Consider the following 16,661-nt stretch of genomic DNA (forward strand, 5'->3'; position numbering starts at 1 on the left):
TGCTGTACCCACTGCACCCTTTGCACACGCTGTACATGTGAGATCACCAAAGGCTCTTATGCAAAGTAAGCTGCCACGGGATAAGCGGGAAGGTGCTCTCATGGATTGGTAACTGGTTAAAAGATAGGAAACAAAGGGTAGATATAAATGGTCAGTTTTCAGAATGGAGAGAGGTAAATATTGATGTCCCCCAAGGGTCTGTTCTGGTACCAGTCCTATTCAACATATTCATAAATGATCTCGAAAAAGGGGTAAACAGTGAGGTGGCAAAATTTGCAGATGATACAAAATTACTAAAGATAGTTATGACCCAGGCAGACTGCGAAGAGCTACAAAAGGATCTCTCAAAACTGGGTGACTGGGCAACAAAATGGCAGATGAAATTTAATGTTGATAAATGCAAAGTAATGCACATTGGAAAGCATAACCCCAACTATATATGTAAAATGATGGGGTCTAAATTAGGTGTTACCACTCAAGAAAGAGATCTTGGAGTCATTGTGGATAGTTCTCTGGAAACATCCACTCAATGTGCAGTGGCAGTCAAAAAAAAAAAAGAACAGAATGCTGGGAATAATTAAGAAAGGGATAGATAATAGGACAGAAAATATCATGTTGCCTCTATAAAAATCCATGTTATGGCCACATCTTGAATACTGTGTGCAGATGTGATTGCCCCATCTCAAAAAAGATATACACCTCTACCCCGATATAACATTAATTCAGATATAACACGGTAAAGCAGCGCTCTGGGGGATCAAAGCAAGTTCGATATAACGCGGTTTCACCTATAATGCAGTAAGATTTTTTGGGTCCCTAGGACAGTGTTATATCTAGGTAGAGGTGTATTGGAATTGGAAAACGTTCAGAAAAGGGCAACAAAAATGATTAGGGGTATGGAATGGCTTCCGTATGAGGAGAGATTAATAAGACTGGGACTTTTCTGCTTGGAAAAGAGATGGCCAAGACCATAACAGGGTTCAAAAAAGGACTAGATATATTCATGGAGGATAGGTCCATCAATGGCTATTAGCCAGGATGGGCAGGAATGGTGTCCCCAGCCTCTGTTTGCCAGAAGCTGGGAATGGGTGACGGGATGGATCACTTGATGATTACCTATTCTGTTCATTCCCTCCGGGGCATCTGGCACTGGCCACTGTCGGCAGACCGGATACTGAGCTAGATGAACCTTTGGTCTGACCCAGTAGGGCCGTTCTTATGTGCAGACAGTGCCATTTTGTAGATCATAAGAATGGCCACACAAAAGGGCAGCTTCCTGGTGCAGCATTTGTGGAGGAGATCTGGACACGTTTAGGGGTAAACAGCATAGTCTCGCAGGCTGAATCTGGCCTGTTGGACCCAGAACCCCATCTGCTGATGGCACGACCCCATTTGGGGTCACAGCCCACAGTTTGCAATCTGTGTGCTAGTGACTCTAGACTCTTAGGGTATGTCAACACTACGGAATAAGGTCGAATTTATAGAAGTCGGTTTTTTAGAAATCGGTTTTATATATTCGAGTGTGTGTGTCCCCACAGAAAATGCTCTAAGTGCATTAAGTGCATTAACTCGGCGGAGCGCTTCCACAGTACCGAGGCTAGAGTCGACTTCCGGAGTGTTGCACTGTGGATAGCTATCCCACAGTTCCCGCAGTCTCCGCTGCCCATTGGAATTCTGGGTTGAGATCCCAATGCCTGATGGGGCTAAAACATTGTCGCGGGTGGTTCTGGGTACATATCGTCAAGCCCCCGTTCCCTCCCTCCCTCCGTGAAAGCAAGGGCAGACAATCGTTTCGTGAGTTACCTTTTTTCCTGAGTTACCTGTGCAGACGCCATACCACGGCAAGCATGGAGCCCGCTCAGGTAACCGTCACCCTATGTCTCCTGGGTGCTGGCAGACGCGGTATGGCATTGCTACACAGTAGCAGCAACCCATTGCCTTCTGGCAGCAGACGGTGCAATATGACTGGTAGTCGTCCTCGTTGTGTCCGAGGTGTTCCTGGCCACGTCGGCTGGGAGCGCCTGGGCAGACATGGGCGCAGGGACTAAATTTGGAGTGACTTGACCAGGTTATTCTCTTTAGTCCTGCAGTCAGTCCTATTGAACCATCTTATGGTGAGCGGGCAGGCGATATGGACTGCTAGCAGTCGTATTGTACCATCTTCTGCCAGGCAGGCAAGAGATGAGGATGGCTAGCAGTCGTACTGTACCATCTTCTGCCGAGCAGCCATGAGATGTGGATGGCATGCAGTCCTTCTGCACCGTCTGCTGCCAGCCAAAGATGTAAAAGATAGATGGAGTGGGTCAAAACAAGAAATAGACCAGATTTGTTTTGTACTCATTTGCTTCCCCCCCTCCCCTGTCTAGGGGACTCATTCCTCTAGGTCACATTGCAGTCACTCACAGAGAAGGTGCAGCGAGGTAAATCTAGCCATGTATCAATCAGAGGCCAGGCTAACCTCCTTGTTCCAATAAGAACGATAACTTAGGTGCACCATTTCTTATTGGAACCCTCCGTGAAGTCCTGCCTGAAATACTCCTTGATGTAAAGACACCCCCTTTGTTGATTTTTGCTCCCTGAAGCCAATCCTGTAAGCCATGTCGTCAGTCGCCCCTCCCTCCGTCAGAGCAACGGCAGACAATCGTTCCGCGACTTTTTTCTGTGCGGACGCCATACCAAGGCAAGCATGGAGGCTGCTCAGCTCACTTTGGCAATTAGGAGCACATTAAACACCACACGCATTATCCAGCAGTATATGCAGCACTGGAACCTGGCAAAGCGATACCGGGCGAGGAGGCGACGTCAGCGCGGTCACGTGAGTGATCAGGACATGGACACAGATTTCTCTGAAAGCTGCAATGGGATTCCCTAACTGTGGTGGGGCCATAGACGGAACCCATATCCCTATCTTGGCACCGGAGCACCAAGCCGCCGAGTACATAAACCGCAAGGGGTACTTTTCGATAGTGCTGCAAGCTCTGGTGGTTCACAAGGGACGTTTCACCAACATCAACGTGGGATGGCCGGGAAAGGTGCATGACGCTCGCATCTTCAGGAACTCTGGTCTGTTTCAAAAGCTGCAGGAAGGGACTTTATTCCCAGACCAGAAAATAACTGTTGGGGATGTTGAAATGCCTATATGTATCCTTGGGGACCCAGCCTACCCCTTAATGCCATGGCTCATGAAGCCGTACACAGGCAGCCTGGACAGTAGTCAGGAGCTGTTCAACTACAGGCTGAGCAAGGGCAGAATGGTGGTACAATGTGCATTTGGACGTTTAAAGGCGCGCTGGCGCAGTTTACTGACTCGCTTAGACCTCAGCGAAACCAATATTCCCACTGTTATTACTGCTTGGTGAGTGCTCCACAATATCTGTGAGAGTAAGGGGGGAAACGTTTATGGCGGGGTGGGAGGTTGAGGCAAATCACCTGGCTGCTGGTTACGCGCATCCAGACACCAGGGCGGTTAGAAGAACACAGGAGGGCACGGTACGCATCAGAGAAGCTTTGAAAACCAGTTTCATGACTGGCCAGGCTACGGTGTGAAAGTTCTGTTTGTTTCTCCTTGATGAAACCCCCCGCCCCTTGGTTCACTCTACTTCCCTGTAAGCTAACCATCCGCCCCTCCTCCCTTCAATCACCGCTTGCAGAGGCAATAAAGTCATTGTTGCTTCACATTCATGCATTCTTTATTCATTCCTCACACAAATAGGGGGATGACTACCAAGGTAGCCCAGGAGGGTGGTGGAGGAGGGAAGGAAAATGCCGCACAGCACTTTAAAAGTTTACAACTTTAAAATTTATTGAATGACAGCTTTATTTTTTTGGGCAATCCTCTGTGGTGGAGTGGCTGGTTCGCCGGAGGCCCCCCCACCGCGTTCTTGGGCGTCTGGGTGTGGAGGCTATGGAACTTGGGGAGGAGGGCGGTTGGTTACAGAGGGGCAGCAGTGGCAGCCTGTGCTCCAGCTGCCTTTGCTGCAGCTCAACCATACACTGGAGCATACTGGTTTGGTCCTCCAGCAGCCTCAGCATTGAATCCTGCCTCCTCTCATCACGCTGCCGCCACATTTGAGCTTCAGTCCTGTCTTCAGCCCGCCACCTCTCCTCTCGGTCATTTTGTGCTTTCCTGCACTCTGACATTATTTGCCTCCACGCATTCGTCTGTGCTCTGTCAGTGTGGGAGGATAGCATGAGCTCGGAGAACATTTCATCGCGAGTGCATTTTTTTTTCTTTCTAAGCTTCACTAGCCTCTGGGAAGGAGACGATCCTGTGATCATTGAAACACATGCAGCTGATGGAGAAAAAAAAAGGGACAGCGGTATTTAAAAAGACACATTTTATAAAACAGTGGCTACACTCTTTCCTTGCTGTTAACATTACATACATAGCACATGTGCTTTCGTTACAAGGTCGCATTTTGCCTCCCCCCACCGCATGACTGCCCCCTCAACCTTCCCCCCTCCCTGTGGCTAACAGCGGGGAACATTTCTGTTTAGCCACAGGCAAACAGCCCAGCAGGAATGGGCTCCTCTGAGTGTCCCCTGAAGAAAAGCACTGTATTTCAACCAGGTGACCATGAATTATATCTCACTCTCCTGAGGATAACACAGAGAGATAAAGAACGGATGTCGTTTGAATGCCAGCAAACATACACTGCAATGCTTTGTTCTACAATGATTCCCGAGTACATGTTACTGGCCTGGAGTGGTAAAGTGTCCTACCATGAAGGACGCAATAAGGCTGCCCTCCCCAGAAACCTTTTGCAAAGGCTTTAGGACTACATCTAGGAGAACCGCAAATGCCAGGGCAAGGTAATCCTTTCACATGCTTGCTTTTAAACCATGTATAGTATTTTAAAAGGTACACTCACCAGAGGTCCCTTCTCTGCCTGCTGGGTCCAGGAGGCAGCCTTGGGTGGGTTCGGGGGGTACTGGCTCCAGGTCCAGGGTGAGAAACAGTTCCTGGCTGTCGGGAAAACCGGTTTCTCCGCTTGCTTGCTGTGAGCTATCTACAACCTCATCATCATCATCTTCTTCTTCGTCCCCAAAACCTGCTTCCGTATTGCCTCCATCTCCATTGAAGGAGTCAAACAACATGGCTGGGGTAGTGGTGGCTGAACCCCCTAAAATGGCATGCAGCTCATCATAGAAGCGGCATGTTTGGGGCTCTGACCCGGAGCGGCCGTTTGCCTCTCTGGTTTTCTGGTAGGCTTGCCTCAGCTCCTTCAGTTTCACGCAGCACTGCTTCGGGTCCCTGTTATGGCCTCTGTCCTTCATGCCCTGGGAGATTTTGACAAAGGTTTTGGCATTTCGAAAACTGGAACGGAGTTCTGATAGCACGGATTCCTCTCCCCAAACAGCGATCAGATCCCGTACCTCCCGTTCGGTCCATGCTGGAGCTCTTTTGCGATTCTGGGACTCCATCATGGTCACCTGTGCTGATGAGCTCTGCATGGTCACCTGCAGCTTGCCACGCTGGCCAAACAGGAAATGAGATTCAAAAGTTCGCGGTTCTTTTCCTGTCTACCTGGCCAGTGCATCTGAGTTGAGAGTGCTGTCCAGAGCGGTCACAATGGAGCACTCTGGGATAGCTCCCAGAGGCCAATACCATCGAATTGTGTCCACAGTACCCCAAATTCGAGCCGGCAACGTCGATTTAAGCGCTAATCCACTTGTCAGGGGTGGAGTAAGGAAATCGATTTTAAGAGCCCTTTAAGTCGAAATAAAGGGCTTCATTGTGTGGACGGGTGCAGGTTTACATTGATTTAACGCTGCTAAATTCGACCTAAAGTCCTAGTGTAGACCAGGGCTTAGGGTACAACGACACTGCAGCTGGAAGTGTGCTTCCCAATGCGGGTAGGCAAACATGCTAGCTTTAATGGAGCTAACAATAGCAGTGCAACCAGGGGTAGCATGGGTGGCAGCTTGGGCTAGTTGCCCAAGTATATACTCAGGGAGTTCAGGCAGGTTCGAACTCAGGTGGCTAGCCCAAGCTACCTTGGGCTACACTGCAATTTGTAGCACACTAGCTTGAGAAGAGCTAGCTCATGTCTGTCTACCTATGCTGGGAAGCACTCTCCCAGCTGCAGTGTAGACATACCCTTAGAATGGAGGACTCCTTGAAACAAATATAAGATGCGATACAAACTGTGTTATTTTATTTTAATTGGATTATGTATGTTCTTTCTCAAGGCTACTAAAATCTGTCCATCACAACCCTTCAAAGTTTGGGATTCAGGAGGATAAACTGAAGCCATTTGAGAAGTTGTTGTTAAAACTGGAAGGCCAGTTACTCGATGGAATGATATTCCAGGTAAATAAATTTAGATCATCTAACACACATTCCACAGTTCTGTGGGAAGCTGTATCCTAGGGACTTAATTTCTAAAATGTTGTATGATAGGATATTGATCTTCTGTAAGTGCTTTGATTTTCTTTGGATATGATTTAACTTTAGATATTTTCCTTGCAGCTACAATATTTCTGATTTTGAAAGTATTTGCTAAAACCTGAATTTTAACTGCAGCTTCTCATCATACCCCTTAATCATCATCATGCTTGTGCATATGACAAAATAACTTGTGGCTAAAAGGTAATGCCCAGAAAAGGTAATGCCCAGAAATGTGCAAGTTCATAGCTAGTATTTCTTGCCAGAGAAAAAAACCTGAAAATACAGTTTGAATGCATATTGTTTATAAGCCTGCTGGTAGCAGTCTTGTTGAAAAGTGACTGCATTTGTGATACTGACGTTTTAGGCAGATTATGGTATTGACAGAGCCTAGGGAAAATTGTGTGTTGATCAAGCTAGTTGGTGCACTGAATAGTAAATTGTAAAGTCACAAATCAATAATGAGCCCAGACCTGCACTTTTGTTGTAGTCACTGGGAGTTTTTTCTGAGTAAGAAATGCCGTACTGTAATCAGGTTTGTAACAAGAATTTCATTGATGTGGACACAGTGGAAAAATGAAAACAGACACAGGCTTGGAATTAAATGGCAGGCCACAACTTTTATTAGGCTTTAACACAAGTGACGGGTGCTACCTGCCCATCACCCACACTCTCCTATAACGGGCATTTAATTGGTTCCAGTGGGGGGGTTACAGGGCTTCTTACCATATAACCTATAATGCTGGGTAGCACTCTTCAGTCTACTCCCCAGGATTCTGCTCTCTGAGTCCAAGCACCCTCCCCGATTCAGGTGCAGCAGGATGGGGACCATGAAGACCACAAGGTCTCCACTTATCACATGAGCATAAGGCCCATCACCAAAATCCCAGGTCTGTTACCTCTGGGAACCATTCATTGCATTCTCTCAACTGTCCTGGAAACTAGCTGCAAGTTTCAACAAGTAAACAGCACCACCCAGTACCTCAGTTAGGTACCCTGCATGTTCATACTTAACCAACTGTGGCTTAGAGGTGCTGTGAGCCAGGCACAAAACTCCCTGGTCCTCCACCAATTGGCCCATGGGAGAAAAGTTCCTTCCTTACCCCCTAAACAGGCAATTGGCTAGATCTGCAGCATCTATCAGGCTGAGTTCCTGTTCCTCATATGGGTGGGTAGGGTGGGCTGCTGGAACGGAGCTGAAACAGGTTCCATGTGGCCCCTACACTGGGCTAAATCCTGGGAGCTGGGGAATGCTGACCAATCAGAATACCTCTTGCCCAGCTGGTCAATGGGTGCCTGAGGCTACCAGGGGAGGAGCTACCTATTGTCCCTTGGCGAGTGTCTCCTTTCCTTGCTGCTGGGACTGTCCCCACTGATGCAGGTGGATGGCATGTAGCGATGGCAAATTATGTAAGAAATAAATTGGATTCTACAGGCACGAATAGTCTTTCAAGCCAAAAATTCTGTGTTGTTCTTTTACAAACTTAACAGTCTTGGATATCTTGACCTAAAACTGCGTGGAGATCTTTGTTTTAAGAAAGTCTTTCTTAAACTTTAAATATGGAAATTAAAGGGGTTCAGATGGTGGGAATCAGTGTAGCTGCATTGTCTCAGTGGAACTATGCTGAAATACACCAGCTGAGGATTTGGCCCTTAATACTTAAATTTGAAATTGTAAACTTTTTTTTGATATGTTAAACAAGCATTAAAACAAGATAGACATTTCACATTATGTTACACTTAGGTCTTTTCTAATTGTTATATCCTAATTAATGTCAGTCCCCTGCTCCTACAAATAACCTCCTAAATGCCAATTGTAAGTACACTTTATTGTCAAACAGTTCAGTTTATTCAGCGAGAAATGCTTCTTACTTTATGGAATCGGATTGCCAGCTACATAAGAAGAATTTTCCATTTTAATTCTCTCCGATGTCACATTTACACAAAGACTTTATTGTATGTTTAATTTGGATGGCTCAATAGGAATTTGTCCAGTATGCAAGCAAGACAATTTTTTTTCCTCCTTGACCGGAACAAAGAACGTGAAGGATATATTAAAACAAAATTATAAATTATTAAATATTTTCCAATATATCCACCAACATACTTTTCATCTTTCCTTACTAAGGTTACCATATCATGTGTGTCCTGTTGTTGAACATCTCAGCTTCATGATTCACATCCTAAAAAAAATGAGGCAATACCCTTGATCAGCCAAGAGCTTTTTAGTAATGTATTTTATTCTGGAAATGCATATAATCTCCCACAACTGAGTTGTCTGAGTGCTTTACATAAGCAAAACGAATCAATTACAAAACATAAAGCCCACATTCTTGCTAAAAAAAGAAAATAAAAAAAAAATCTCTTCCCCCCATTACTAAAATTCATTCAGTGTAATAAACCAGACAAAACACATCTGAACATTGACTTCACCTGTGTTCTAAATTGAAACTGTGACTTTCCAGATTCATGCTATGAGACAACCTATTTGTAATAACAATATTCACTGAATGCCGAAACTTCATGAAACTAGCATTGTAAATGAGTATTGTTTTCTTTCAGGCATGTATAGAACAACAGTTTGACACTCTCAATGGAGGAGTGGCTGTCTCGAAGAATAGCACTTTTGCTGAAGAGTTTGCACATAGTATTCGCACAATTTTTGCAAATGTTGAAGCTAAACTTGGTAATTCAAGATGCGCTTTTTTTCATGCGGACTTCATTGTTTGTAAAAGTTTTTATATTGTTTGTCTAGAAACAGATTTCAAAAATATTTTCTTCTGTATGTATTTATACAAGGTGAACCCTCAGAAATTGACCAGAGAGATAAGTACGTAGGAATTTGTGGTCTCTTTGTACTGCATTTTCAGATTTTTCGGACAGTAGACAAGAAATTTTACAAATCGTTACTGGACATTGGCAAAAAGGTGAAGATTTTGCTGTTTCCTTTAATAATTTTAAAAATATATTAAAAGCAAAATGAAATTAATTATATTTTAGTTTTTATTAAAATGCAGTATGGTTAGGTTTTTCAGAAGTAAAACATAATTATTCTGAGTACAAAAGGAGGTTGTGTCTACCTCATCTCCATTTCTTTGCTATCAGTATTAGATGTGTCAGCTTTAATATTATTCTAACTTTTTAAAAGCTTATTTTTGGATAAGTTGACTTATTTACTCTCTTGATGGTTTTAGATTGGGTTACAAGCTTAGCTAAGTTACAGAAGTGAAATGTTTTGATTTTATTAAAGATAGTTAATGTTCTTGAGGAGAAAAAATATTTTTTATTGTGGTTTCTATTTGTGTATTTTTTCTAGTATATTAGGGGATTGAGGAAAGACTTTGTACCTTAACGCTTTGGCCGTAAGATTTCCTGGCATTCGTGCAAAGTGGAAAATCTTGACTACAGTAGAATATATTGTAGCTCATTCAAAATACATGAACATATGAGCAGTGTGTGGCTTAACACCAGAGAAACATTTATAATAATAATTCTGCGTATTGATGTAAATATATGCTTTTCAGGGCAGGAACTTTTTTTTTTAAATGCATAGCACTTGTGCTGCATACAAAGAATAGTTGATTAATACTGTTAAAGTTTTGCACTCTTTCTGACGTATAACGAATAGTTCAAGTAAAAAAGTTCTGAGCTTGTGAGGAGTGGTATAATGTTGATTTCTTTTTTTTTTTTTTTAGATTTTTGTGACTGGAATTAATTTCATGTCAATCCTAATTATTAGGAATTGCTACCCATTTGTTTGATTTTAATTTTTTCTCCTCTTTTGGTGCTCTAGGTGCCCGCCATCACATTAACTGCTAATATTATTTGGTTTGCTGATAACTTTCTGATCCAGAAAATGCCCGCTGCTGCCAAACTTCTGGATAGGAGAAGCCATCATGCGATTAAAACTCAAAGGGAGAGTTTTCTACAACAGAAGGCTCAGTTACTTACCAAGTAGGTTTTATAAAGGACTGCACCTTTTGAGATACTACTTATTATCATTAACAAACTTAGAAGAACAAAATGAACATGATATATTGGGGAAAAGTCAACATGGCTTTTGCAAAAGGAAATCATGCCTCAGTCTGTTAGAATTCTTTGAGGATTTCAACTTTCAGAAAGCCTTTTACAAGGCCCCACACCAAACACTCTTAAGCAAAGTAAGCAGTCATGGGATAGATGGGAAGGTCCTCTCATGGATCCGTAACTGGTTAAAAGATAGGAAACAAAGTATAGGAATAAACATCAATTTTCCCAATGGAGAGAGATAAAATAGCAGTGTCCCCCAAGGATCTGTACTGGGACCAATGCTATACAACAGAAAAGAGCTGGAAAAGGGGGTAAACAAAGGGGTGTCAAAGTTTTCAGACAATACAAAATGACTCGATAGCTAGATAGCTGTCTGTGAAGAGATACAAAGGGATCTCACAAAACTGGGTGACTGGGCAACAAAATGGCAGATGAAATTCAGTGTTGATAAATGCAAAATGTAATGCACTTTGGAAAAATTAATCCCAACGATACATACAAAATGATGGGCTCCAAATTCGTCGTTACCTTGCAAGAAAGATCTTGGAATCACTATGGATACTTCTCTGAAAATATCTGTTCAGTGGTAAGCACCAGTCAAAAAAAAGTTAACAGAATTTTAGGAGCTATTAGGAAAGGAATTAGAAAATATAATGCCACTGGTAAATCCATGGTGCATTCACACCTTTAATACTGTGTGCAGTTCTGGTCACTCCATCTCAAAAAAGATATGTTAATATTGGGAATGGTACAGAGAAGGGCAACAAAAATGATTAGGGCTGAAACAGCTTCCAGATGAGGAGGAGTGATTAAAAAGACTGGGACTGTTCAGTTTAGAAAAGAGATAATTAAATGGGAATATGATAGAGGTCTATAAAATTATGAATGGCATGGAGAAAGTGAATAGGGAAAGTAATATTTTTTTTTTATTGAACCCACTGCTGTTGGTGAGAGAGTCAAGCTTTGAGCTTACACAGAGCTCTTCATCAGGACTGGGAAACGTATGCAGAGTGTCCACTCAGTTGTGATGCACTGCGTACGTTTCCCAGACCTGAAGAAGAACTCTGTCTAAGCTCAGAAGCTTGTGTCTCTCACTTACAGAAGTGAGTAACCTGTTTTTCTTTCTCCAGAGAGATGCAGTCATATTATGTCTTTGTGAGCTCATGGATGACAAAAATGGAATCTATCTTGTCTAAGGAACAGCGGATGGATAAGTTTGCAGAAGACCTTTCTAACAGATGTAATGTCTTTATACAGGTGGGTTATTTTTCACTATGCTGCTAGTTGAATTATATGTAGTGTATTTGTGCTGCTTTTTGCATGAGGAACTGGGTGATTAGAAGGAAGCTAGTGAGTATTGAAAACGAATCATAGAAGTTATGTGGTCGTCTTAGCGTTCCCTTGCAAATGCAGGGTTTTTCCCTGCAATATGTTCTCAAATGTGTTGTCCAGTCTAGTTCTTAATAGAACGGTATAGAATAGAATGATAGAAATGGGGCTTTCTGGGAAGTGAAAAAAGTAGTATGTCTGAGTGAATCTTCATGGGCTGAAGCTGGAATCTTTCCAATGAAGCTTCAGTGATTTCCCAAGGTAGTTCCCATTTCCCATGTAGTCTTTCTCGAGTATACTGTCAATGCTGAGATGCTTACATTGGGGCAGGGATGAGGGTCAAATTTAGTTGTATTTATCATATTCTTATTTCTGGCAACAAGTTCCAGGCTATTGCCTAATTGTGTTGCACTCAACGACAGTGCTTTGGGATTCTCTCTTTAGCATCTGATGCAATTAATTTTCTTTTCTGGTAAGAGTGCATAGTTTTGCTGTATGTATACATGATTTCTGCATTTATTTTTTTCACATTTTGTATGCCGCTTCCTGACGAAACATTGATCAAAAATAAATTCAGGTTTAATAGAGAATGTACAATAGACACAACACTAGTGTCTTCTCCATTAATTTGTCACAGCTCTGTCCTCACTTCTGCCTTTGTTGATGGATACTGATAGTTCCAGGTTTCAGTATCAATTTTTTCCTTCTGAGCTCACATTATACATGAAAAGTTTTTTTTTTTTTAATACTTAAACTCTCCTTAAAATGAGAATAAATAAAGAATTAAGGATCTGAAGATATCCCAATGGGAGAATCTATTCTTCTCATTTGGAGTAGTTACTTTTAATATGCTGTGCTATTTTTCTCTATACCAAATTGAAAGTTTCACCTTTAACTTGCTGTATTTCTCCAAGTTTTTGCTGTATTCCATTTGAAAGTTGTGTTTTGAATACTTGGATGCTCTTCTGGACTTTCTGGATGTAGCCTAAATTGATTGAAAGAGTTTGCACATTTTAATGCCTATGTTAATGATATTCTTTGGTTTTTTTTCAGTTTTCCATTCCTTTGTTTTTTATTTTGAAATATGGATTTTTAAAGAATTTGTAGAGGTTTACAATGACTTCATGTATCTTACTGATTTCACTTATCTCTTGGGGACTATGCAACTGTTTTTGCTCATCCTAGTCCAATTTCTCTACCTTGATGCCTCTTGGTTGGGTTTAGGGTGAGCAGATAGCAAGTGTGAAAAATTGGTACGCTTTTTTTTTGGGGGTGGGGGTGGCAGGGCGGTATAGTTGCATATATAAGACAAAGCCTCTAATATTGGGACATTTAGTGACCCTAGTTTGGTTACAGTGAACTCGAACTGCGATTAGTCTGTCTGAATGCTTGGTTCACTGGCTTGTGATCTAATTGTACTGATTGTTCCTAAAGCTATAGTTAGCTGACTTAATGACTTGCTGATTCCTTTGCAGCTTCATAATTGCAAACTAACTGACAGATCTTCACTTCCAGTTTTATGTGACTATACAAGCTTGGACTGTCCATAAGAGAGCTGCTTATGCTCTGGAGGGGCTAGTGAAAAGGCAGGAATTTATGTTCTGCATGGTAATAAAAAAATTGAGAATATTTACTTGTCTGACATTACTGTGGAGATTATTTTTTTCCCCCAATTTGTTTCTAGGGTTTTCTTTATGCTTACAGCCTTAGCACCATCATTAAAACCACAATGAATCTCTACATGTCAATGCAAAAACCTATGACCAAAACCTCAGTGAAAGCATTATGCAGACTTGTGGAACTTCTCAAGGTAGGTTATAGGATTGCATTATGATTTCATCTAAGCATTATCATAGAGCTGCTGTGAGACACCACATGCAAAGAACTGAGTGATAGAATACTTCAAAGTGACTTCTACTTAAAGGTTGGATGGGATGGAGAAGAGAAAGGGAAGGTATATTTATGTAATTTCTAAACACCTTCCACAGTTTGCTTTTTATCTCAATCCTATTTTTTTGCAGGGAAAGATGTTCACTGTTTTGAAGAGTATCTTTCTAAAGTTGAGCTGAAATAGAGAACACATAGGGCTAAGATTTTAAAAGAGAAATGGTTACCTCAAGTTAGGGTCTGAAAACCATATATGGATGTCTTAATAAGTGGTCTGATTTTTTGCAAAAGTGTTGGGTGTTCATCATCTCTAGTTAATCTAAAATACAAGGGTGGTGAAGGGAAATCCTATATTGCCAGGTGGACAGTGTGGTTAGTATAGAAAGAAATTACTTAAATTGCCACTTTATAATTAATATGAACCACTGTGTTTTGGAACTGACTGCAGGCAATAGAACATACATTTTATAGAAGAAGTATGGTTGTGGCAGATTCTGTGACACACATAACTCAGCATCTCCAGCATCAGGCTCTTAACTCTATTTCTATAGCCAAGGTATGTAATCCAAGTTTCAATAGTTTCATTTAACCTCTCATTCAAAATCAAAATTTTTTGTCTGATTTGAAACTGTCTGTGGTCTCGCTCCACCCTGTCCATTACAATTTCTGTTGCTGCTGTTTTTATTATAGCACTTAAGAACCCTAACCAAGAATCAGGGCCCCATTGTTCTAGTCACTGTACTGACATGCAACAAAGATGATATTCCTGTTATGTCGCTCCTCTTTCTTCCCCCAGTGGCGCGCACACTCGCTCCATTCTTGTATCCACTTGCTCCTCATGTCTTGGCCTTGTTCTGATCTTTTCCTGTGACTAGGGCTGTCAAACAATTAAAAAAATTAAATGTGATTAAGCGCACAATAAAGTGCACTGTTAAACAATAATAGAATACCATTTATTTAAAGATTTTTGGATGTTTTTGACGTTTTCAAATGTATTGATTTCAATTACAACACACAATACAAAGTGTACAGTGCTCACTTTTTATTTATTTTTGATTACAAGTATTTGCACTGTAAACCCCCCCCAAAAGAAATAGTACTTTTCAATTCACCTAATACAAGTACTGTAGTGCAATCTCTTTACCATGAAAGTTGAACTTACAAATGTAGAATTAAGTACAAAAAACTGCATTCAAAAACAAAACAATGTAAGATTTTAGAGCCTGCAAGTCCATTCAGTCCTACTTTTTGTTCAGCCAGTCCAGTTTGTTTACATTTGCAGGAGGTAATGCTGCCCGCTCCTTGTTTATAATGTCACCTGAAAGTGAGAACAGGCATTCTCATGGCACTGTTCTAGCTGGCGTTGCAAGATATTCACATGCCTGGTGCGCTAAAGATTCATATGTCCCTTCATGCTTCAACCACCATTCCATAGGACATGCTTCCATACTGATGACGGATTCTGCTCGATAACAATCCAAAGTAGTGCGGACCGACTCATGTTCATTTTCATTATCTGAGTCAGATGCCGCCATCAGCAGAAGGTTGATTTTCTTTTTTGGTGGTTCAGGTTCTGTAGTTTCCACTTTGGAGTGTTGCTCTTTTAAGATTTCTGAAAGCATGCTCCATACCTCGTCACTCTCAGATTTTGGAAGGCACTTCAGATTCTTAAACCTTGGGTCCAGTGCTGTAGCTATTTTTAAAAATTTCACATTGATATCTTCTTTGTGTTTTGTCAGATCTGCAGTGAAAGTGTTCTTAAAATGAACAGCATGTGCTGGGTAATCATCCGACAGTGCTATAACATGAAATATATGGCAGAATGTGGGTAAAACAGAGCAGGAGAGATACAATTCTCCCCCCAAAGAATTCAGTCACAAATTTAATTAACTCATTATTTTTTTAACGAGCGTCATCAGCATGGAAGCATGTTGTCTGGAATGGTGGCTAAAGCATGAAGGAGCATACAAATGTTTAGCATATCTGGCACATAAATACCTTGCAATACCAGCTGCATAAGTGCCATGCAAATAGCTATTCTCACTTTCTGGTGATATTGTAAATAAGAAGAGAGCAGCATTATCTCCTATAAATGTATACAAACTTGTTTGTCTTAGCGATTGGCTGAACAAGAAGTAGGACTGAGTGGACTTGTAGGCTCTGAAGCTTTACATTGTTTTGTTTTTGAGTGCAGTTATGTAACAAAAAAAAATCTACATTTGTAAGTTGCACTTTCATGACAGAGATTGTACTACACTACTTGTATGAGGTGAATTGAAAAATACTATTTCTTTTGTTTGCCGTTTGTATAGTGCAAATATTTGTAATAAAATAATGTACACTTTGATTTCAATTATAACACAGAATACAGTATATATGAAAATGTAGAAAAACATCCAAAATATTTAATATATTTCAATTGGTACAGTATTCTATTGTTTAACAGTACGATTAAAACTGATTAATCACAATTAATTTTTTTAATCGTGATTAATTTTTTTGAGTTAATCGCATGAGTTAACTGCAATTAATCGACAGCCCTACCTGTGACTCCACAGATGGGTGCTGTTCTTTCATTTGGCCTGCTTGTTCTTTGTTACTTTATTGCTTTACTGTTATTTTATTAAAGTGATTTGCGATGGTGTGTATAAGCATGCAGGCTGGTACAATTTTAGGGCCTCACATATACAGTACTTTCAATGATTACTATATAATGTTCAAATTCTTTAAAAGGAAAGGGTAGGGTAAATTTAATGCTTATGGAAGTGCCAGTTGTCTGATATAAAATGTACACAGGTGCTGTGCAAGCTTTCCCAGAAGTGGGACCAATGCACCTCACTTGGAACACTTGCTGCCCTTGGATTTCTGAATTACGTTATGTGGGCAAAGGGGAAAATGGGTTTTCAGCTTAGCTCTCCTGATGTGAAATGCTAGTATATATGTTCTCTTGCAGCTGAACTCCAAAGGAAGATACATGCATGATGTAAATGGTGCTATTGGATTTTCCATTTCTTCCATTTCTCTTGTG

At 41.3% G+C, this 16,661-nt stretch overlaps 2 protein-coding genes across 8 annotated transcripts in view; one reads left to right on the top strand and one right to left on the bottom strand.

The window, feature by feature from the left end:
* Window positions 1-16,661, top strand: part of WASHC4 (WASH complex subunit 4) — a 65,845-nt gene that overhangs the window by 22,043 nt on the left and 27,141 nt on the right. For all 5 annotated transcript variants that reach the window (XM_073324121.2, XM_073324131.2, XM_073324149.2 and 2 more), the window contains 7 exons: window positions 6,193-6,313; window positions 8,951-9,074; window positions 9,188-9,315; window positions 10,182-10,342; window positions 11,548-11,674; window positions 13,431-13,556; window positions 14,082-14,189. In XM_073324121.2, the coding sequence (XP_073180222.1) occupies window positions 6,193-6,313; window positions 8,951-9,074; window positions 9,188-9,315; window positions 10,182-10,342; window positions 11,548-11,674; window positions 13,431-13,556; window positions 14,082-14,189 (895 nt within the window). The remainder of the gene's footprint in view (window positions 1-6,192; window positions 6,314-8,950; window positions 9,075-9,187; window positions 9,316-10,181; window positions 10,343-11,547; window positions 11,675-13,430; window positions 13,557-14,081; window positions 14,190-16,661) is intronic.
* The window catches only part of APPL2 (adaptor protein, phosphotyrosine interacting with PH domain and leucine zipper 2), a 96,044-nt gene continuing 85,465 nt past the window's right edge, over window positions 6,083-16,661 (bottom strand). Inside the window, exon 21 of one of the 3 annotated variants that reach the window (XM_073324198.2) lies at window positions 6,083-8,571. In XM_073324198.2, coding sequence (XP_073180299.1) covers window positions 8,518-8,571 — 54 coding nt within the window. In that variant the 3' untranslated portion in view covers window positions 6,083-8,517. Of the gene's footprint in view, window positions 8,572-12,307; window positions 12,732-14,482; window positions 14,511-16,661 lie in introns of those variants that run through there. The other 2 variants (XM_073324180.1, XM_073324213.1) reach the window with 2 other exon arrangements.

This window comes from Lepidochelys kempii, chromosome 1, assembly GCF_965140285.1.
Source record: "Lepidochelys kempii isolate rLepKem1 chromosome 1, rLepKem1.hap1, whole genome shotgun sequence".
NCBI lineage: Eukaryota > Metazoa > Chordata > Testudines > Cheloniidae > Lepidochelys > Lepidochelys kempii.